Source organism: Prionailurus viverrinus, chromosome F1, assembly GCF_022837055.1.
Source record: "Prionailurus viverrinus isolate Anna chromosome F1, UM_Priviv_1.0, whole genome shotgun sequence".
In the NCBI taxonomy this organism is placed as follows: domain Eukaryota; kingdom Metazoa; phylum Chordata; class Mammalia; order Carnivora; family Felidae; genus Prionailurus; species Prionailurus viverrinus.
The window spans coordinates 63,128,716-63,152,077 of record NC_062577.1 but is presented as its reverse complement, the minus strand read 5'-3'; the positions used below and the strand labels follow the sequence as shown (position 1 = coordinate 63,152,077).

Here is a 23,362-nt window from a genome sequence, read left to right as displayed (position 1 = left end):
GCTGTGGCTCACTCACTGGCTGCCCAGAGCCACACCCAGAACTCTACCCTGAGCCTGAGCTCTCTCTGGGGCCAAGCAGCACTGCTGTTTTCCGGGGTTCCTTCCAGGACAGTGGTTTTCTCACTTTTATTTTTAAAGATGTGAAATTCCTTCATCACGTAAGTAAAACAGACCAAAGGAGAATTACTCTTGCTGAAAGACAGAAGACAGACCTGTAGCCCTTTCACCCTTCTCCCTGCCCCCCCCCCCACCAACACTGCCTAAAATCCCTATGCCCTGGGGCTCTGCCACACCCAGCCTGGGGTCCTCCGCTCGCTCTAACCTGACGGCAAGGGAGCCAGCTCGCTGGCCTCAGGCTCGCTCTCTCTCTCGCTCTCTCTCTCTCTCTCTCGCTCTCTCTCTCTCTCTCCTTCCTCTCCCAACTGAGGAAGACTGGAGACCCAAGTCTAATTTCAAGAATGCCTTGTTGGAGATATTCCCTGTTCACTTGGAGAGTGACTCACAGTTCTGCAGCCATAAAATTTCACAGATGGCATCTTTTTGGTGTTCTGGTCACTTTGAAACAGCAGACTGGGTAGCTGTGTGATTGCTCTGTAAATCCCTAGATTTGATTTGGGGACTCTTTGCTCATACAACTTGCTTGTAGTCCACATGACATGCAGAACGGGACCAAAGGCTGCTTGTCCTTCCTTAAGTCATATGCTAGGAATAATATCTTCATAGTCATCACCAGAGAGCCCTGGGGGGCTGTGAGTAGTCACATTCTTTGTTGTTTCCTGCTCCAGTGGACTGCACACTGGCTCTACAATCTCTGTGTTGTCATCTGCTTCTGAGTAACAGAATGTCACCCAAGGACAGTAACATGGGTTCCAGATTCTCCAGGAAAGCAACTGGTGGCCTGGACTACCTCCTTACTGACTACTGAGTGAAAAATCCCCAGGGCGTTAGAAAGTTTGGGTAATCGTATCTTCGCCTTCCATCCCTCATGTTAAAATTTAGCATTTCCTGATTCACCATTGGCTATAGGCCCGTGTACTGGAACATTTTGTTTCCTGGATGAAGTCATGTCCTAAAGGTCTATCCATAAACTCTGACAATAGCAATCCCCATGGGAATGCTTATGAGCGATCAAGAGAAACAGACCATCAGAAAAAGAGCCTGGAGAGGCAAGCCATCAGAGAAAGATTCAGGTCTCTAAAAACTCCATCAAATTAAGAATAAACACTCCATATGTAACTGTAAAGCAAAAAAAAAAGAATAAGTCTCAGAGCCAAAGGCCAGCCTCCTCCTCTAGGATCAGCAGTAGTGATGAGTCTTTACAAAGTCAGAACCAGCTGATGTTCAGGGTTCCTATAACCCAAGTAAAAATCCAACCCACTCCTGTTGTAACTAGCCCTGAGAAACCAAGATTTCCAGAGTCTTGAACACATGAAACCGTTGAGATTTTTGCAAAATAGAGGCTTAATAAAGCTACATATTCTTCATTGAAGGAACAAGTACTGAAGAGAGAACGATTTGCCCCTTTACCAAAATTCCTCTAAGTGTAAAGAGACTGACCAAATGTCCCAACTAATGTCCCAAAGACAAATGCCTTCTTAAGAGGACTGATCCACCCCTCTTTTCCATGCACGATGAAGACTGGACTATTCACAGCAATTGTGGGTGCTTCAAGGCACGATGACTTTGATACACTTCATACCCCATCTGGTGATAAGCGCACTTTCATTTTCTCATGCCCTAGTGTCTCTGAGGAGACACAGACTTTGTGGCACTATTTCCCTAATTAGAAGAGATACTGGTTAAAGCAAATGAAAACCCCCTCCACCGCCACTAATACCTACGTAATTGTCGTAATTAACTAAGGTGCATGTTGACAAACTCAGTCTCGTGGCGGTCTTGACTGTTTATATAAGTTTGGGTGTATATGTGACAGGTTCAAACAAAGCACTTAAGGAGGCCTTTTAGAGCAAATGATGGGTATAGCATGATCCTAACAGTAGTCCTGATGTCTGTTCTTTCAGTTTGACTCCTGGAGAGCTAGCGCCTTAACCCATGATCCCTGTTCCCCTGCTCTTTGCAGAACAAACTGGAGCTTTGAGCTCTCCGTGGTGCTAACCCCCCACAAGCCACCCCAGGCCCTTCTTGCTGCTCTCCGTGGTCCTGCTCTCCCTCCACCCGTCAAGATCTCCACTCTCTAAGGTGCAGCTCCTTCCCTCCCACACCAGGAGCACACACGTGAACCTGGCTATGATCCCTGACCTGCTCGACTAGAAAGAGGGGAACAAGCCTTGAGATATAGATATGAAAGGTCCTCACAACCATCTATACAGCTGTAGGAAGGGGACAGAACGAGCAAGTAATACTGAGGTTGAGAAGATGTGCTGTTTGAAATGCTCAGGAGACCAGGGCCTACAGTGACCTCAGATGGCCTCCAAAGAACTGGATGTTCCGCCATAAATGGAGTCACAAATTAAAAACAGAACTACACATAGTTATGCTTGAGATTGAGATGGTATTGCTCATAATCTGGTGTACCACATATACCCTATAAATGTGGGATACAAAATGAGCCCTACTCAATTTGTTAAGTACGCCCTTCTTAGCCTGATGACCAACACAAACTGTCCTTTCATGGTGCGAATTTTCTCTTTTCCTTCAACCTTAGCAGTAAATATAAAGATAATACACACTCATGGGTTATCCGAGTAGATAACAGAGGAATTTAATATATGAGACGCATCGGAAACAAATATGAGAACCCTGACTCACGCCCCCCCCCATCTTTACAACCATCTTGTACAGAACTAAATGGCTTTAAATACAACCATCCTATCCCAGAGCCCAAGTCCTTGGCCGAATCTCAGGAAGCGCATCTTTAAACTGGACTCTGCTACTCTTTCGGGGTATCTGCCAATAAGCCGATGACGTCAAATGCGGCAAGGAGCCGAGAATGCTCAGCCCCTGCCAGTCTGAGACTAGATAGCCTGTTCCTCCCATAACATCAGAACTACACACGCTGATCTTCCCCTAAATGCTGATTTCCCCGTATCAATTTCTTAGTCATAGTTCATATAAGAGTTAACACTTGTGAATGACCTCCAGCAGAATCCAGTTGGGGGGCAGGCTTCCAAGATGAATCTCCAGGGCCCTTCTTCCATTTCCTCCTGTGAAACAAGGAGAAACTTCATTCCTCAAGGACAGGTAATGGAAGTGATTTATCTCCATGAGCGAGCCTTCAGGAAGACAGACTTTGGGTTACAGTAACAGCTGGAGTATCTCCTATCTACTCTTCTCCCTGAGCCCCCTGTTCTCATGAACAGCAGACGTGTTTCAGAAAGGATTCTAACGCAGGTCTTCCAACATTTTTTTTCAAAATGCGTATCATTCTTCTACGTGAGCTCTTACCTCTGGGGTTCCTTAACCCTCTCATCTCTCTGTCTCCTGGAGATCTCCAGGAGAATGATAAGAAGCTAAATAATACAAGGAACTAAAATGTAGTCTTCTCTAAGGGTTTATTTTCCCTTACCCCAGCTAGACCTGCACTAATTGTGTATTGATTGCTAATTATAAGCACCTTTGGCTCATCTACTTCCAGTTCAGGGTCAGAAGGGTCAGAAGCATCACCTTGCCCTAGGGAAAAAAAAGAAAAAGAAATGAAGGCTGCTATCTCAGCCATTCATCTCCAAGCTAACCACTACCTAGCTCTGTACTTCCTTCAGGTAATCCCGGATATTAGCAAGGCAGGCTGGAGAACGAGTATTTCCCATGCCAGATTTCCTTGGGAATATGCAGATCCTAGCTTCCTACATTTATTTGTCTTCTTCTGTTGCCCAGATTCTTTGCTTCCAATCCTGACTCTAGAATTCCAGCCAAGCCCTCAGACAGGGTACAAAAGCTCCAGAGGGTGAACAGGTTTCTTGAGTCTCTGACTTAAATACCTGAGACTTCTTAGAAACCCAGCAAGACTCTAATAAATACATCGGTGACAAGTAACCCGAGACTTAGCACGGCCCAGATCAACCTCTGAAGAGCCCAGGGCCAAGTTCTCCAGTTATTATGAAACGATGGGCCAGTTTGGCCATCTGCTTCTAATCATCTGTCCTTCGGCAAATGCAAAAATGACAGGACAATTGTACTCATTCTTACTAACTCTTACTCTAATTCCTCAAGATGGTGAAATCTTTCCAAAGATGTAGGATATGTTTTCTCCTCTCATCCCTATCCTATCATCTCAAACAAATATAAAAACCACCACCACTAAGCCCCTGGGCCTCACATATTCTCATTTATCCTCCACGGCTGCTTCATGCCAACTCTCTTCTGGTTTCCAAGCCCTGGAGTCCAGTGTCAGTGACAGATGGCCTGAGCCTCAGCCCTGGGGAGAAAAGGATTCTGTCCCTCTCCTGGGGAGTCTGAGCAGAAGAGGGAGCTTGAATTCTGCTTTGGGGAGAATCTCTGAGTTTAAGCCATATGGTTTTCTGGAAGTCAGGGGTTCTGACTAATAATGGGCTTGTGAAAAGGGCTCTGTATCTGGGTCATAAGAAAGGCTGTGTATTTGTGTCAGAAAAAAAAAATAAAAACAGATATGAATAGTGAAAGCTGTAGCCTGTCATGTGTGTTGAGGGGCACAGGCTGAATGAGAAAGAGGGTATAAGTAGGTCGGGATGTGTACGCATTTTGGAGAACAAAGTTGAGTACATACCCTCATCAGAGAGAAGATACTCAGCGAAGGCTTAAGAAAAGAACAGGAGATCGGTGGGTCCCCATTCTGGGGACTGTGAGGTCTGCAGACTCGGAAGAAAGTGTCTGTTTCACAGAAGCGTTAGAATCCCCCAGGAAGGCACAAAGTAAGGCTAATCGGACAATGTGCCACCCTCTGGAAAATACATTTTTTAGGTGAGAAACGGGAAAGGGAAGAGACTAAATCTGTTAGGATGAGGGAGGGGGCTGGAGCGGTGTAGGCGTGTGGCGCAGAGCACGGTTTTCTTTATGTCACGCTCCTCACCGCTGCCCTGAACCTGCCATCCACACCTCGACTCTGATCACCCAGTGAAAGGAAATGGTAAAAACAGGTCCGTAAAACCAGAACCAGCAGAGATGAATCCTTTCTTGCCTGACTTCTCACAAATTAAACTTTTTCACAGCATTCTTCCCCCCCACACACACCAAGCCATCAGCCTGAAATATCTAAAGTAGGACATAACGAGCAAAGCAGATAAGTAAGTTGAGCCTGTTGAGAAAGGGGGTCCATCCACGCCCTTGAGCAGGCACGGAGGGTCTGCGGCCGGGACTGCGGTCTCTCCTCCCCAGGGCGCCCACTCTGTTTCTCCCCCACGCCCCTGCCCTACTTTGCCCCTTCCCAGTTTACGGGAAAGCCCCTTACCTTCCCGTAAACCTATTTTCCCATGAGCTAGACAGAATTCTGCCTTCACGTACCCCACACTGCCTCTGTTACATTTCCTTTCCCAAGCATTTTCTAAGATGGGAGAATGCTTCCCAGTTCTACGCCAGCAAGGTAAATTTAGGGAAGGAGCGTGAAGTGTCTGCGCTTGGTTCAGGGGGACGTGTAAGAGTTCAGACCAAGCCCGGCTTCCTGACTGCTGCATCAGCATGCAGACCCCGGGTCGCACCTGTCCTGATGTCTGTGTGTGTGCGCGGGAATGAGGAGGTGGGGTCAAAGGGCGCTCCGAAAAACAGTTCAGAGCTACCACCCACGGGGATGATGTCATGCCCCGCCTTCCGAGCTGCACAGACCCCAGCCACTCTCCCCCAAGCTCTTACTGAGACATCCTCTTTGCTCTGCCCCATCCCCTCCCAGCCTCTTAGTGCAGAACACTAGACGCTTGTCCAGAGAACACAGCCTAGTCCTGGAAGGACAAGAGCTAAGGCTGGGAAGGGGCTCTTTGGGGATCAGATCCCCTTCCTCTCTGTCTCCCAACTGCAGTTCTTGCTACAACACAGTATTGGCTACAGAGGGGCTTGTTTTGGTTGGGGGCCAGCCCAGGGCTCCCTCCCAGTGCTAATGCACCGAGAACACTGACTCAATAGCAAATCAAAGCAACAGCTGTCCCCACCTCCTTCTCTGCCACCCACTTCTCAGTCTCCGCTCCTTGGAATCTTAACTAAGCCTCTGAGGGGCCCCCTCAGCCTACCACAAGCCCACTTCTGCCTCCAGATTATTCTCTCTCCTCAGCTCCAGAATAGGACACGCTCCTCTGCTTTCTCCTCTCTTGGAGCCGGTTCCCTCCTCACGGTCAGCTCAGCATCCCGCAGCCGGCCCCACCAGATGCCAGCACACGCATGCGCACACAGCCTGTCCTCAGTCAGCCTTTTTAAGAGCTCCGGGCATGGCAGTGCCTTCTGCCCCTTGCTGTCCTCTTTCGTGAGAGCCGGAAGCGGCCAGTCAGGCCCTGAGTCTGTGAAGACGCCCTTCTTCACAGCTGCAGGAGCCCCCACCCACCTCACTCCGCCTCTAACCTGCCTGGCACTTAGGAGCATTTCCCTCCCTTGAGGTCTGAGGTCCTGGGGGGCCTCACTGCAATACACAGAGCCCTGGGGAGCAGGGGGGGGGGTTCATGTCACGGAAAGTAAAATCATACAAGCTGATAACTTAACCTCTGAATTCATTGTCCCACAAGGCTGCTATCAAATGACAGGAACCACGGGAGATGGGCTTCTAACCACGGCTCCCAGACACTGCCTGTGTGACCTTGCACGAGTTCCCTAACCTCTCTGAGCCGTGGTTTTCCTTCTTTATTTTTTTTTTAAGTTTATTTATTTATTTTGAGAGAGAGAGGGTGGGGGAAGAGCAGAGAGAGGAGGACAGAGAGAACGAATCCCAAGCAGGCTCCCGCTGTCAGGGCAGATTTCAACGTGGGGCTGGGTCTCACATACCGTGAGATCATGACCTGAGCCGAAATCAAGAGTCAGACGCTCAACCCATTGAAGTGTCCCTGATTTTTCTTCTTTAAACTGAGATTTGTGGGGCACCTGGGTGGCTCAGTCAGTTAAGTATCTGACTTCAGCTCAGATCATGATCTCACAGTTCGTGGGTTCGAGCCCCACATCGGGCTCTCTGCTGTCAGTGTAGAGCTCTCTTGGGATCTTCTGTCTCCTTCTCTTTGCCCCTCCCTTGCTTTCTCTCTCTCTCTCTCTCTCTCTCTCTCTCAAAAATAAATAGACATTTAAAAAATGAGATTTGCCCTGGATGCTACCTCGCATTCTTATCGGCTGTAAAAGTCTATGCTTCTAAGAATGATAGAGGGGAAATATTTGGGGGAAAATTAGGCATAACGGAAGGAGGAGAGGAATAACTGAAGTGTGGCAGTAGGGAATCAGAAAGGATATCAGTTCCGTCCTCCGTCTGATGGAATCAAAAAGATCTTAGGATTACCCACCTCTGACCATTAGGGGTCAGTAGAAAATGACCAGACATGCAAATTGATGGCTGGGTTTTCGGAAATAGACAAAATATATTTATTCATGACATATCGAAGCTCGCTACTTTTTTTCTAACATTTGGATACAGCAAAACATTTGGAATAACTAAATTTGTCTGGGGTGGGGTTTTGTTTGTTTGTTTGTTTGTTTGTTTTTGTTTCTTTTGGGGGGCTTTTTTGGTTTTAGTGAAAAGAGGGTTAACACACAGATAAGCTTTTTGTTTTAACCCCACCCTTACGCCCACCGCAGGCCAGCTAGCCAACTAACCCAAAGATTCCCTCCTCCTCATTCAGCCTGGAAAAGCTTAGCCACACACCATTCCAAGCCCAGGAAACAAAAGCCTTTCATTTTCAACGACCTGGTTAGGAATGAACCGAAAGGCATCTATCTGCCAACATTCAGCAATAAACCTACTGGAGCCTGGATCAGCCCCTTCCAAACCCCAATCTCTTGGATTATCTAATAGTGCAGGACTCCTGGTTCTGTATGTCTGAACCTCCTGGCCACGCTTCACCAAGCCACGGGGCAAATCAGCCCGACAGGCCCCACTTCTAGTGAAGGCTCTGTTCCCCACCTCTAGTTACCATCTATTTTCACACAGATCCCGCATGCCTCCCGGGACAGTAAAGCAAAGCTGAGAGAATAGTGCCTTCCAGGCCCGGGAGGCTGCCGGGAGCCAGAGGGAACGGAGATAAACAAGGCTCCAGGAGGAAAAGCCAGACAGCAACAGAAACGGAGGGAGGCAACAAGGAGAGAGGTCCCAGGGGCCCAGCCAGAGAGAGGGTGGAGGAGGGAAGGCCTAGGTGAGGGAGGCTGCAGGTCGCTGCAGCGGGGCCGAGCTCTGAAGCTCTGAAGCAAGCCTGAGCTCCAGCACATGTGAGCTGAGCTGGGGCACCCCTCAGGAGATCCTGCAGCCTGTGAGGGGCCAGAGGCCCCTCCCCAAGGAGCAACAGGACGAGCAGGAAATACACCTGGAAAGACAGACGGTCCCAATTGACAGAGTAACTCCCACCGCTTGCGGCCCCAGCTTCTGCCCGACTGCGCCGTGGCACGCTCGGGGCACCCTCGGGGCAGGACAGTTAGAAAGGGATGGAAGGCAGAAGCGAGAGAGCAGAATCCCCAGCAGCCGCAAGAGGAACTTGCGAGTCGAGTAAAAGTTAAGAACGAAAAGAGTTCCTCATCTGATCAGGGTCTCGTGTTCTAAAGTGACGCTCCCCAGATCTTGGAGTGAGCACCTAAGTCAGGGCTCCGCCGGGATTGGCCCACCGTCCTCCCAGTGCAGAATCAGACGCTCACAGTGAAGGAAAACGTGGCTCTGGGCAAAGAGAAAAGCTCCAGGGGCCGAGTTCCATGATTTCGCCACGCCCGTTCTCTTCTGTGTGTGAACCAAATGTACACAGGGATTCACCACGTAGCACAGGTCAGGGACGAATCAGGGCAAGATCACCCGGCCCGGGGGGAGGGGGGGGGGCGGTGGGGGGCAGCGAAGGGTGTAGGAAAACGATCCTAAAAGTGGGTCCCCTCAGTATTTTGGGCCACAGCCCCCAGCGTGTTTTTCCCTTGGAGATAACACTCCTCCACCCACCTGTCATGGTAGTCGTGAGGAATAACAAGTAGGCTGGGACGCAGAGTATTTTTAACTCTGGAGTTACAGAAATGCTGAGTCACCATCACCATCATCATCACCATCACCATCATCAACTCCTACTCGGGGAGCTGGCTTTCTCTCATCAGGGAAGTGGAGCTCTGGACCCAGGCACCAGCAAGGCCAGCAGCGGTCACACGAGAGAGCTCTGTCCCTGTCCCAGCACGCTGCACGTGCACCTGTGACCGTGTCACAGGCCAAAGGGCAATGCACCGTAGGTTCCCACAGCAGACGTGCAGGGGAGACATGAACCAAGCAATCAGGGGGTAGATACGCTGGCACCTTTTCAAAGACTTCCCTCCCAGCATCGCTTGGAGTGGAGACACGCTACATTTTCATTCATTCGTGCCACTCGTCTATTTATTCGACAAATATTTCTTGAGCACTTACTATGTGCGAGGCATGTGCTATGAGACAACACGAGTCACGGGTGTTTTCAAGGGCATGTCACTAAGTCTCCAACAGCCACCTCGGCGGCTCTTAATGGGAACAATCAATCAGAAGGACATGGAGGGGGGGGAATGAAAGGGCTACTTTGTCCTTTAAAATACTACGAGTCCTAAAGATACTGGAACGCTTGGGTAAATAAACCAAGAATTAAGGAACCCCCAAGGCAACTGAGGGCAAACAAGACACTCTTTTTGTCTTCAGCCCAGACATCAGACTGCTAGGAAAACGTGAGGGGATTCTGTTAGCTTTAACTAAACACATCTGCTGCTGGGTTAACTGAGAAGTCCCCCGTTGTAAGGCTCTTAGGGGTGAATGAAGGATCCCCCAGAGGTATAGATGAAGACACATGGAAGAAACCCAATTAACAACGACATTCAGTGGGCACAAATCATCCTATCACCACACAAGCGTCTGTGCCCATCTTGCTACACTTACTCTGCTCGACTGCAGGCGAGCAGTGTGAATACTGTTTCGGTGACCCGCCCCCGGCCAGCGATGGCAGAAAGGAACCTTGACCCCATAACTCCTGCACCACCAGGACCACACACGCGAAATGCACGCTTCTGCAGAGGGCGGTGGTGCAGCCAAGCTGTGCAGAGAGTCTGGGCTTTGCAGTCGGAGGGGTCTAAGGTGCACAGCCATCCCATCCCCATGCTCTCCGGCTCCATCATATGGACGAGTTACTGAACTTTTCTGAGTCTTAGTCAACTCATCCTTCACATATGCATAATAACACCTGTTAAAAGGGTTGTTCTGGATAATGAATATAGAGCCCTAACTTGGATCTTGAAACACACAAGGTGATCAGTAAATATCGATTCGCACCAGAGCACAACATTAAAGTTTTCTAGGGCTTCAGCCTCTGGATGATCCACCCTCTTCCTTGTCCTGTTTCTTCCTATCCTGTTTGGTTTTGCTGTTTCCTCTCCACTGGCAGATGTTGAGCCTAGTTCTTACAATAGAAGATGCCAATCACCTCTGATTCATTTATTAACGATGTATTTATTAAGTACTTTCAATGTGCAGCATGCTGCCTTAGGGCCAGTACTGAACGCAGAGACGAACGGATGTCAACCCTACCTGCAGAATCTTTATCGCTTAAGAGGGAAGCCAAACTTGGAGCACAACACAGAGTGACGCATAATTTAAGACGAGTACATAAAGTGTTGTAAGTCAGAGGAACCAGAAAGTTTTTCCATCTGGGACAATCAGGGAAGACTGCTCAAAGGAGGTGCCACACAGAGTAGGTTTTAAGCACGGGAAGAGCTTAACGCAAGGAAGGGTGGGGAGCATTATCAGCAGGGCTATGGCAGGAAAGGAATGTAGGCAGGAAAGCCAAGGGTTTCTAGAAAGACCTCAGAATGGCATCATGTCTGGGATACGGGTGGGGTAAAGGAAAGACAAAGCTGAAGGGCATGGTCACATCAGACTGTCCAGGATCTTGAAGGCCAGGCTAACACATCTGGATGTGACCTGCAGACAACGGGAAGGCTTGTAAGCAGGAAAACAATAAGGCGCATTTGGCTGGAATTCTCCTCACTGCTTTTCCCTGCGAGGAGCCTGGGCGCCCCTCACTGGTGGCTCTGTGGTCCAGTGTCTGCATTTCCTTCCAATGACCCTGCCTGAGCAGAACGTTCGCAAATTCCACCGCAAAGGCCATGCCACCCTTTCAGAGCGCTCCAGAGTTCTCCCTTCCAGTCGGGAGTCCAGTGGAGGAATTTATGCTGATGTCATAAATGGCCGGCACAATCTGAACCCAGAGGCCCAAGACTTTCGCAGCCCAGGTCATAACTTCTGCTAGTTACCCATGTTTCTGTTAATCGCATTGCAATCGCTCGTCCGCTGCCAGGAGAGTGGCCATTCAGAATTTATCATTACAGGCGTACAATGTTATAAACCCAGTGAGAAAACTTTCAGGCATACCACCCGATAGGTTTCAAGAGGAGACGTGAGATCATAAGTCCCTTTCAGAATTAGAGGGAGAAATATCATCCCAGCAGGAAAAGAAAAGAGAAGAAAAGAAAAGAAAAGAAAAGAAAAAAGAAAAGAGAAAAAACACCTAAAACAGCTCTCTCTTCATCAAGTTCTTAAAACACGCTACAAACCAGACTGGAGTGAATTCCACAGACATCTGGACGACAGATGCCATTTATCGGAGACTATTCCTTTTAGTGATCAGTCCCCTCACCTGAACAATGGAGTCTGGTCTGAATGCCCCACCTGACCACTTCAGGTGTTCATCCTATTCAGGGGAGAAGATGCCGGCAAAATGGAGGGGGAGGGGAGAGATGAGAAGAAGATATGCAGGGAGAAAAGCAACTGAGGAGAAGGCAGCCGGAGAGGACAGACGAAAGAAGGAATGCGGAGTGGGGACTGAGTCCACACTGTGGGCAGCCCCTCCTCTGCCTGAGGGAGAACAGCAGAGCACAGCCCCAGGAGTGACAGATGAGCCGCCACCAGACCAGAGCCCATCGAAGGCGCCGAGAGGCCTAAGGTCACTAAGGGCTGAAGACACAAAGGTGAATAGGTCGGTGGGTCGGGCCCCAGCTGTTAACCAGCTGGAAGTTTAGACCAGCTTTAGCCTGATAGGTAAACAAGTGACGGCAGTACAATGGGTGGAAATGCCACACGAAGAAAAGAGAGCTGTTGAAAAGGCTTTGAGAGCCCCAAGGGAGACAGGGCATTCTTGCGGGGTGTGCTGGTCCAGTCCCTGGATCCCTCAAGACTTCCTCTCTACAAAGCGATTCTGTCGAGTTGCCTGGGCCTCAGGGTTGTTTTGACATTAAATGAACTCGGGGCTGAAGACCCATCCTGCAGACTGAAGGTCCTGTGCCAAAGTAGGAGATGGCTATGCGCCCCCCCCCCCCCCGCCCCCGTTCACGTGCGCAGAGGCCTGGCTAGCGCTTCCTTTGTGCCCAGAGAACCGGTCCTGGGGGGCTGAGCACTGAGCCCTCCCCGGCTTCTCCCAATCCATTCCACCATCCCAAGCTTTAGTGCAACCAGTCTGGCTCTCCACCGTGTGTCCAAGCGCCCACAAACACGCCACCTGGAAAATAAAGAGGAAACACTCACCAGCGTCAGGGTGCCTGCAGCCCCGATGTCCACGCAAGGCGGCGGAGTCGCTGCTGCTTCTCAGGGCCCCTGAGCGGCCACCTCTCCTTCGGACACCCTCAGCCTTCTAGCCTCTCTTCACCAGCACTTTGCGCGCCCCCTTTGCTGCCTGCTTCTCGCTAAGGGTCCCAGGTTTCCTGTCTTCTGTACTCCCCCCTCCCAATCCTGAACCCTTCTCCTGCTGGAGGAGAGTCTTTTCTCAAATCTCCTGGAGGATGTGTGTGGGGTCCGGGGAGGCCGGTGGTGACCCTCTGAAGCTCTCTCTCTAGGGGTCCTAGCCCAGTTTCTCGCCCTAGCCTCCCCTTCCCTCCCCTCCCCTCCCCTCCTCCCCTCCTCCTCCTCCGCCCCAGTCCCTTCTCCCCTTTCCTTCGGACCTCGCAGTTCCCCACCTCGTCCCGTCCCCTCTCTTCAGGCCTCTTTCTCGGGCTGGGCCCCCACCCCCGTCCCGCATCCCCGGGCTGCGGTGCCCCGTCTGGTGGCCGGGCGCCCGCGCCGCCCGAGAAGTTCCCGCGACTCCCGGCCCGGGACGCGCCGCCGCTCCCGACTCTGCTCGGCAGCCGATGACGTCACCGCGCTTTGCGTCCCTGATTGGCTGCTTGTGGCTTGTGGCGGGAGACTCGGGCCGGTTCGCGTGGCGGGTTCCTTTGTCCCTCCGCCTCTTCAGGCGGCGCCGGGGACGCAGGCCCCGCGGGCTCTGTGCAGCGCTCGTGCGGCGGGTCCAGGGGCCGCCGGCCGGGAAGAGAGGCGGTGACTCGGGCCCTGGGGTTTGTGCCGGGGCGGGCAGGGAGCAGGGTCCGGGAGACCCAGCGGGCAGGGGGCGGGGCAGGAGGAACACCGCGAGCGGCGCACCTGATACAGCAGGTGGCGGCCTGCAGCCCCGCGCGGCCCCGTCCGCACTGGGCGGGGCCTCAGCTGGAAAGTAACAGAGCTCTGGGCTTGGGATCCGGCGTTTCACTTCCAGTCTGTGTCCTTCGGCTCGTGTGACCTTGGGCAAATCACTGCATTCTGCGTCCGCGCTGCATTACAGGAATGATAAGACCAGCGGGTGTGTTTCACAGGTTTATTAAAAGGATGAAGAGTGAAAGTATTTCCTGATTATTAAACCTGCCGTTGTGGTGTAGCAGAAAGAATCCTGGCTAAGGAATGAACAGTCTTTCATTTGCTGGCATGGCCCTCACCGAGTGACTTTTCACCGCTGTAGGCTCCATTGTCCTCACCTGCAGAGTGGGAGAGCCGGACCAGAGGATCTTTCAGATCTCCTTGGGCTCTGACATTATATGGCTGACTGGTGACACTTAGCACCCTCCTTGCAAATCCCCCGCCTCCCGGAGGAAGACCTCACTCGCTTCCTCAGAAGGGATCCCGGGAGAGCCCCGCTTTCCAGAGGGGCCTGTCCTCTCCCCACCCCCAGCAACCCAAGTGTCCCGAGGGCAGCAGCCAGTGTGTAGGGCTCATCCTTGATGGAGATTCTCTCCCCAGGCTACTGGCAGGAGCAGGATTTGGAGCTGGGAACTCTGGCTCCACTCGGCGAGGCAATCAGCTCCACAGTCTGGAGCAGCCCTGACATGCTGGCCAGTCAAGGTGAGAATCCAGGCCCCTCGTCACGATGTCCCTCGGTTCCCTCCACCACATCCTCACATCATCTCCCACTCATGCTGCCTCTGCCCTCTGTCCCCACTCCCTTCATTACCGCACAGCGCCTTCTCCCCTCCATCTGACATTTTAGCTCTTAGTTCCACACCACCGACCCCTCTCGCGCCTACGCCTCTTCCCTTACTCCAGTACAGAGACCTCTGCATCTCTACACCTTTTTCCAAAAATAAAAGGACGCCAGGAGGCGTGTATTACTCAGGATAAACAGGTTCTGGAAGACACAACTGAGGTAGAATTCTTCAAAGGGACCCAGGGAGAACACGTCAAAACTTGGTATATGGCTGGCAGTAAATGAAAGGTCTCCCAGCCCTTTTCGTTCAGATATTTCAGGGATAAATCACGTCCCAGTTTACTCCGCCAGCTCCGTCTCTGGCTCACTAATCTTAAAAATCGTAGTTTTAAGATTCAAGTTAGGTGGTTACTTGAGGAGCATTCCAACGGGAAGGCCACTTGCACTGAGAGAGTCAGACCGAGTTCCAGTCCCACCTGGAATCACTGATTCTAGAATGCTCGTAGGCAATCACCCCACCTCCATTGCCTCATTGTCTGCATCCATAAAATGAGGGAATCGGTTTCCGTGATCCCATAAGATCCCCCTCAGTTCTGTTATGATTCCAAACATGAAAACCAGCGGCCAGACTTTGTGCTCCCGTGTGTAGACAGCCCCCCTGGAGCAGGATTCCTGTTGTCAACCCCAGCACAGGCCACCTTGACTCCTCAGGGGCCCCTTCTCTGCGAGGAGCATTCATTATGCATTTCTTGGAAATGGGGCTCCGGTAGCCAAAAAAGAAAGGAATACCAGCCAGGGCAGGGGTAAGGTCAGCGCCGTAGGGAACTTGGGGATTGTTTAAAATTACTCAATCAGGGACTGGAGGAAGTAAGTCTCTTGGCCTCCTAGTCAGAGAAGAATGGTGCTGGTTAACTAGGTGAGTGCCACAGAAGAGATGCTACAGAGGCTTGGGAATCAGAGCTGGAAGGCGTTGTTTATTTTAGTTCTGTGGGGGTCACTGCCATGGGGGTCACAGAAAGTCCCGGAGACAAGGGAATCCACCCTGGGAGCAGAATCCACGCCGAGGGGAACACGGAACCACGGTGGGTGGAGGAGGAAGCGAGTGTCACGCGGGGAGGGGGCCGGGCGAAGCCAACTAGAAGGCACATTTGGGAGTCAAATGGCCCATCCATCCGATACCTTATTCGTCCTTTCTGTTGTTGTTCAATTTGACTAGAGAGGGGTGAGAAAGCGTTGCCATCGCACGGAAGGGAAACTTTTAATCCTTTACTCTTTAAAATAACACGGGGGGTGGGGGGTGATTCGGGTTGGTGTGTTGAGAGGCGGGTTGTCCTGACCCTGGAAGAAATGTGAGTTACCGATGCAAGGAAGCCTCGGTGGGAGGAGGGGCAAAGTCCGTGCCAAAATGTTTCGGTTCTTCTGTTTTATTGAATTTTTTTTTGTTACTTCTTGCACAGTTTCCTCAGCTCCCTCTTATGTCAACGAATGGGGGACCCGAGGCTGGCTTGGCCCCTCCTCACTTTTAGTTTCGGGGTTATTCGTCCCAAGCGCCTCTCCTGTCCTCGCTCTCACCTGCAGCCGGAGGCAGGAAGGGAGAGCCTGGAAGGCAGGTGCGTGTGCGCGCTTTCAAAGTGCCGTCTCTCAGGAAAGAGACGTGCACAGTGCTGTGTGTAGATTTGGGCGCCTCTATTCCTCTAAATGCTGTGGCCCTGTCCGTTCACTCAGCAAACGTCCAACAGGTGACTGTTTCTCTGTGGATTGCAAGCAAGAGGAAATAAGGTCTGTCTCCCCTTCCCCGCCACCTCTGTTCCTTCCCCCTCGCCCCACAACGACGCCTTCAGAGAACGCAGACGCCTGGGCCTTGGACGGTCTGGGTTAGAGGAGGTGGTACTTTGGCCCAGAAGTGGGTGGCGGGGCAGGGCTTCCCCACGAGGCTAACCCTCTGGTGCTCCTGCAGATAGCCAGCCCTGGACGTCTGATGAGACAGTGGTGGCTGGTGGCACCGTCGTGCTCAAGTGCCAAGTGAAGGATCATGAGGACTCATCCCTGCAGTGGTCCAACCCGGCCCAGCAGACTCTCTACTTTGGGGAGAAGAGAGGTAGTGTCCCAAGTTTCCTGTCTCCGGGGAAGGCAGGTGGGGGGGGGGGGGTACTGTGGGCTGGGGCAGGTGCACCTGCGGTCCAGAGGCTGAGCACCAGGAAAGCACACTGGGCTCTTCAACTGACTCCAGAGAAATCTCGGCGTCACAGCTCTGACCTGAGCCGTGCATGGTCCTACAGGGTCCCGGCATGCCTACACCCCAGAGGAGCCCTAAGATTTAGCTGGTGTCAGAGTTGCCCCACGGACTTGACGAGGAAGCCCACAAGATCCAAGTCGACTGTTCTGAGCGTCCCTGAGGCCGCTGTCCCCGGCGGCTCAGCAAAGTGGCTGGGACATAAAGGCGGCTCAGTCCCTGGAGCCGTGTCCCCTGCTGTCGACCACACTAGACCCCTTCTCCCCAAGACGCTAGCCTGGGACTGGGAGGTGAGCATGACAGGTGCCGGTGAAAGCCCCGCCCCCCTTTCTGCCAATTTCCCCAGCCCTCCGTGACAATCGGATCCAGCTGGTCAGATCTACTCCGCACGAGCTCAGCATCAGCATCAGCAACGTGGCGCTGGCGGACGAGGGCGAGTACACCTGTTCCATCTTCACCATGCCCGTGAGGACCGCCAAGTCCCTCGTCACCGTGCTCGGTGAGGCTCCCCACCCCAGGGGCTCCGCAGCACGCTGCCTGGCAAACCCAGCTCCTAGGTGAGCCCCTGAGGCAGCCAGGGGCCAGGCCAGGTCTCCAAGCATCGGGGAGAAGTTCAGTCCGTGCTTCCTTTGCCACGGAAGGAAATGGAAAGCGCTCTGGGTTCTATCTAGCCCTTTCTCCTCTACTTACTGTTTGCTCTGGGGGAAACCCCTTACCCTCTCTGAGCCTGAATCTCCTAACCTACGACAGACAGATGCTAACATCCATCCACGTGCCTCCCAAGACCGGAGGAGGGAAACAGGGGAAGCGCTTGCTGCGCGTGATTATAATGTCCAAGTAACCGCAGCTGCTTACGTGCTCTTCTCCGGGTCCTATGTTTCCATCTCCTTCTCTCCCCCCTGGAGCTTCCCACCAACTCTTTAGCCACCCAGCCGCGCGGTGGGGTGTCAGGTCACGCATCGCACCTTCCCTACTGGTCCTTAGGGAGGAGGCCGAAGACAAACATGATTTCTCTAGTCTTCTACCCACTCTAAACCAAAGCAGGACCCAGGTATCCTGACCCTCAGAGAGGCCATCTCTGCAGGGAGAGCTGAGGTCACCTGAGGGTGCCTCTCCTTCCTATCTTGGCCATCCCCCCCCTCCCGCTCCATGGCAGGAATCCCACAGAAGCCCATAATCTCTGGCTATAAGTCATCATTACGGGAAAAAGAAACAACCACCCTAAACTGTCAGTCTTCTGGAAGCAAGCCTGCAGCCCAGCTGACCTGGAGGAAAGGTGACCAAGAGCTCCACGGTAAGACCCCCCTGCTTTGGGGTTCAGGAGGAGGTGGCCGGGCGGGGGAGGAAGAGAGGCGTGCGTGTCTCCGTGTCTGTGTGTGTGCACATCCGCAGGAGGAGAAGGACAGATATGCCGTGCACACTCGTGTGTGTGTATGTGTGTGTTAGGGCTACGTTCTCCCTGTGTGTACACAACCATTTCACAACTCTCTAAGTGTGTCTAAGTGGAGACTCACCATCTTTACGTCTCCCGTGGGGCCCACACTGTATCTGTGCGCCAGGGCTCACTCTGCGCCCGTGTGTGCGCGTGTGCATGTCTGTTCTGCACTCCAGGGGAACCAACCCGCGTCCAGGAAGATCCCAACGGAAAAACCTTCACCGTGAGCAGCTCAGTGACCTTCCAGGTTTCCCGGGACGATGACGGGGCAGACATCGTATGCTCTGTGAACCACGAATCTCTAAAGGGGGCTGACAGATCCACCTCTCAGCGCATCGAGGTTCTATGTATGTTGTGGGCTTGTGGGTGGAGCTGGGTCAGGTATGAGCTGGGGGTGGGGAAAGGAAAGCGGGGTGGGCACAGGTAAGTGAGGAGATGGCAGCACGAGGTGACAGCACGAGGCCAAGGGCGGGCAAGCTGTCCCGTAAAGGGCCCAAGAGCAAACATGTTAGTCTCTGGGGGCCGCGTTGTCTTAACTAATTCACTCTGCCGTTGCTGCAGGAAAACAGCCGTAAATGGTATGTAAACGAAGTAGCGTGGGTGTGTTCCAATAAAACTTTATTTACAAAAACACGGAGCTGGCAGGATTTGGCCCAAAGGGCAAGTTTACCAAGCCCCGATCTAGGCCAGGCTTATGCAGCCAGATTGTAAACTGTGGTGTACGTGTGACAAGTCAGGAGTCAGAAGATGCAGGTTCTAGTCTGCCCTCCACCACTTCCAGGTCATGGGGGTTGAGGAAATAGCTTTACCCCGTCGAGCTTGACTCTTTATTTGTAACATGAGAAAATGAACATGGCGGTCACCGAGGCCCCTTCTTAGACCAACATACTGTGATTTCCCAGATTTTCCTGGCGGTCCTTCCCGTCTGCCCCAGCTGTGGTGTTCTTGGGATTCACAGTCACTACCCTGAACCTTTCCAAGGGTCCCCATCTCTCTGTGGAATCTGCCTTGAGTACGGACAGGGCACATCCACCCTCACCTCAGGAGATTTGGAACTTTTCCGAGTGGGAGGAACTAAGACGAAAGGAAGTACAAAAGCAGAAGATACAGAATTACTCTTGTCCTAACTTATCTAGAGGCGGGCCATTTTCCCAAAATAATTCCAGTGCTTCATCTTTTTTATGGAAGATCCAGGACCAACATCGGTGCTCTTCAAACTAATTGCTAGACCCATTGCTGAAGCCCACTGCTGAACGTGAGGCAGGTTTGGGGTGACGTCACTTCCGTTGGGCAGACTCGCAAGCTGGAGGCAGCTGGCCCGGATCCCAGCTGTGGTGCCACCAGTGACTAGCTGTGTGTCTTTCACCAAAGCTCGCCACCTCTCAGTGGCTTTTCCCCTTACTTCACGGAATTAACGTGAGGATCGAGGGGAAAATATATGAAAGAACTTTGTAAACTTCTATATCGCTGTGAGGTGCCTCTCTGCTCATTAGTTACGAGCGTGGGGACCCCTGGCCTTGGGGTCGTTTCCCCCAGGCCCTGGTCCCTGTCCAGGGCTCCGAGGGCCCTCCCCTGTCTGAACCCCAAAGACTTCTCTATTAGGTAGCAGGCCATCTGGCACTGACTCCCTCTAGGCCCAACTGCGATCAGCAGTCAGTCAACAAATGCCATACCCCAGGCACTGTGCTAGACTTTTCTGTGGTTGTGGGACCCCGGAACCCCCATTCTCTCATCTGGCCTGATTCTTTTTGTCCTGTTTGATCTGATGGAAACACGTCCATTAACTGGGTGTTAAGATTGGCTCTGTCCTCAGGGGAAGCTTGGCCTCTTTATCTGTTGTTCTAAACCGGCATCTGGTTGCATTGTTCTGTGAGGCCATCTGGACCTAGCATGCTAGCAGCCCGATGGTGCCAGTGGCAGATGCCATTATTCCGTCACAGAGCCCATCTATATTGTGTCAGTGCCTTTTTGCAGCCAAAATATGACCCCTGTCTCTTGTTGTTGCAAAGCTCTTCCTTCACTTTTGGGCTGACCACTAAAAATGATGCTCTGTGTGCAAGTGTCACCCCCGGCTTAAACTCCCGTGCAGAGCAGAGAGGATTGAGCGATTGTGAGCTCAATAAATGACCAAGTTCAAGTTCACTGGTCTGTCAGAAATGTGGATTACGTCCCATTTATGTGCTGGGCACGGGTGCACCCGTGAACCCCCCTCAGCTCCCTGTTAGGATGCCCCTTCGGGTCCCACCAAGCACAGACCTTCAGAAATCCTACCTCTACGAGTTTGCAGTGCGAGTCTCACGCACGTTCGGCAGCGACAGTGGCCTTGGCTTGCAAGAGGCAAAGGGCGGAGGCCCCGTCCCTGGTCCCGTAGGCTCCTGAGGGGTAAAGGCTGTCATACACGGCTTGGTGACGGTGAGGTGGCGGCCCTCTCCTGGATGCTGGGACAGCTTTGCCCTGACATCACTTCCTTCTCCACAGACACACCAACGGCGAAGATTAGGCCAGACCCTCCGCATCCCCGCGAGGGCCAGAAGCTGTTGCTTCACTGTGAGGGTCGCGGAAATCCCGTGTAAGAAGATCCACCTTCTTCCTGCCCCTGCCACACCTCTGTGCCTCAGACTGTGATCTGCCCTTAGAGTGTCCCCGTCTCCCTCCTACCGTTGCTCCCCTGTCCAGCACCATCCATCCTCTGACTGTTTCTCTTACAAAGCAGCAGAAAAGGTCACCCCCTGGCTGTCCCCGAGGTCCCCAGGGGCACCAAGCCACAGTCAGACACAAGTTAGAAAATCTCCTTCATCCTCAAATCGAACCCTCCCTCCGAGCAGCTCGTGTCTGTGGCTCCTGTAACTCCTTGAGCCTTCGTCAAACTGTCCTCGACTTCCTTTGCCCAGTTATTGTTTTTGTGCCCCTTCTGTCCCCCCGGCCTGCTCTCCCCCTAACACGTGTGATTTCTCTGCCTCCACAGCCCCCAGCAGTACCTGTGGGAGAAGGAAGGCAGTGTGCCCCCGCTAAAGATGACCCAGGAGAGTGCCCTGATCTTCCCCTTCCTCAACAAGAGCGACAGCGGGACCTACGGCTGCACGGCCACCAGCAACATGGGCAGCTACAAGGCCTACTACACGCTCAACGTGAACGGTGAGCCCCCTCCGTCCACCCCGCACTCTGCCTCTCCATCTCCTGAGAGCAGCCCTCGCCATGCACGGGACCAAGTGAGTGGACAGGAGCCCGCCATGGGAGGGCCCGGGCCTCGGTCTCTGGGTCCACTCTGGAATGTGTAATACGGGACAATCAACACAATAGCGGGCTCTGGTCTGCCTCTGGTTAGCACTGGTGGCCCACACGATGCCGTCATTGCACCCCTACGCTCCCCCTCCCCGCACCCCTACACCCGCTCTGGCAGAGGCCCCAGAGTCTCTCCGGGGCAGCTGTGGGGGTTTCCCTGTCCAGTGGGCTGCCTCTCCCGTGACCAGTACGGGAGGCGTGCCGCTGCACTCCTTCCTGCAGACTGTGGCCACAGCAGAGTGGGTCGAGGCAGAGCACGGAGATCGGCTTGTACTCGGCTGAGGCACAGGGCGTTTCCTCTGACGCCCTGTCTTCCAGAGACGCTAGTGACGCTTCTTCTCTGAAGTTCTCCTCGAAGGTGTGACCACAAAACCCAGCTTCAGGAGGAGGGACAGGCTAGCACAGAGGTCCCTTTACTGGAGAGTTGGCAGAAGTCTGGAAGAACCCAATGGCAGTGGGGTCCCGCCAGAAAACCTCACAAGCCTTTCCTGAGAATAGGGGAGATCCGCTGTCGGGGGAACAGCAGGGACTCCCTTATTGGAAATGCCCGTTAAATCAGCGGGGTGATGGCAGTTGAGGCTCCCATAGATAAGAGACCTGAGACCTTGGGACGAGGATGTTTGTGTAGATGGGGTGATTCTGGCTCCACGGGCCGACCTCAGCGTGTGGGAGCTGCCTCCACACGACAGAGCTCTTGTAGGATGCCAGCAGCAAGGCTGAGGTCCAGTGTTGGCCCCCAGAGCTCCGGCAGCCAACTCTGATGGCACTGGCAGTGAGAGAAAGTTCTGGCGCCCCTGTGGTTGGTCTCCTGCTGGTCCCACCCCCACCAGCGGTCCGTCTGACATGCCTGCTTCGGTGCTGACACCTGGTGGTAGGAGGGGGTCCTGCATTTTCCTCCAGGAGGATCCTAAGCAGTCCTGACGCCACCAGCCTGGAAGGAAGAAATGGAGTTCTACCTAGAGACAGGGATCTGTAACTGATGGCCGTGGGAAGCTGTGTTTATCTAAGAGATTTCCGCTTCCATAGCCCCTGGAACAATGATCCAGGATTATTATTATTATTATTTTTAATGTGGACCGTATCACCTACTGCTTGGGAGAAAGACGGGGGTAACCTCCCTCCTTTTCTTCTGCCTTAACACCCTCACACCCACCCCATCATGTCATGGAGCCCCAAGGCCCATCCTCTCCCTCCCTCCCAAGCAGAGCAGAAAAAAAAAACACCAAAAAACCAGAGCGTAAATGTTTTCTTTTCAAATTAGGCGTAGACAGGCAAGGAACCAAAAAGCTGCCCAGTCAAGCCTGAGCAGACATGGTAGGAAAGACAAAATACATAAGGAGTCAGTGAGGCCTCAAGACTCAAGCAGAGTCTGTGGGAAAACAGTGGCTCTCCCATGGGTGGAGGAGTTATATCTATGGCTAATGCAATTTTGGACACATCCAGCCTATGCCCTGGGCCTGGGCACCGTCTCCTCAGATATTTGGGACTTGGACTAAGCTGGTGCTGTCCTTGGCATGCCTGTGGCCCAGGCTGTGCTCTGAGGATCTGTCCCCTGTAAATGCTGCAGTGGAGGGCGGTTTCTCTAATCTGATGGCGGAGACGTGGGCCGCCGTGGGAGGAAAGCCCTGGGGGCCATCCATGAAGTAAGGTCTCTTTGCCTTTCCCATAAACCTCTGGATGCTGGGATGTGAGGCTGGAGTCCCAGACCTCCCAGATGAGACATGCTGGAGGACTGGGATGTAGCTGGAACCCCAAACTTCTCCGCAAAGAGGGAGCACTGGTGATTACACAGCATCGCCTTCTGTAAGGTGCTGCCAGAGTTCCCAATGCTTGGCTTTGTCCACCAGACAGACCTCCTCGATCTGGTCTCAGGGCAATAGGTGAACAGACTGGGAAGCCCCCCGACAGAAGCCAGGTCTGGACATCAAGCAGGCAGGAGGGGAAGAGGGCATGATGACAGGGAAGGAATACTCTGATCCCCGCTGAAAGTCGAAGCAAGAGAGAGAACGAGAAATGATGGAAATGGTAAAGCTACTTGGACCAAAGCTTCGGTGCCACGGACACAATTTAAAGGGTCGGGTGTGAGCAGATTTATCAGCTTAT

The 23,362-nt window shown here is 52.8% G+C and overlaps 1 protein-coding gene and 1 long non-coding RNA gene across 3 annotated transcripts in view; one reads left to right on the top strand and one right to left on the bottom strand.

The window, feature by feature from the left end:
- The window catches only part of CADM3 (cell adhesion molecule 3), a 29,249-nt gene that overhangs the window by 3,610 nt on the left and 2,277 nt on the right, over window positions 1-23,362 (top strand). Inside the window, exons 2-8 of one of the 2 annotated variants that reach the window (XM_047840565.1) lie at window positions 14,126-14,227; window positions 16,267-16,407; window positions 16,889-17,041; window positions 17,699-17,836; window positions 18,154-18,324; window positions 20,456-20,546; window positions 20,943-21,112. In XM_047840565.1, the coding sequence (XP_047696521.1) occupies window positions 14,126-14,227; window positions 16,267-16,407; window positions 16,889-17,041; window positions 17,699-17,836; window positions 18,154-18,324; window positions 20,456-20,546; window positions 20,943-21,112 (966 nt within the window). The remainder of the gene's footprint in view (window positions 1-14,125; window positions 14,228-16,266; window positions 16,408-16,888; window positions 17,042-17,698; window positions 17,837-18,153; window positions 18,325-20,455; window positions 20,547-20,942; window positions 21,113-23,362) is intronic. The other variant, XM_047840566.1, reaches the window with a different exon arrangement.
- Window positions 2,640-12,948, bottom strand: LOC125155331 (uncharacterized). The gene is made up of 3 exons (XR_007148147.1): window positions 12,608-12,948; window positions 3,575-3,630; window positions 2,640-3,164 (listed from the first exon to the last, which is right to left on the bottom strand). It is a non-coding gene; the product is annotated as an uncharacterized LOC125155331 (long non-coding RNA).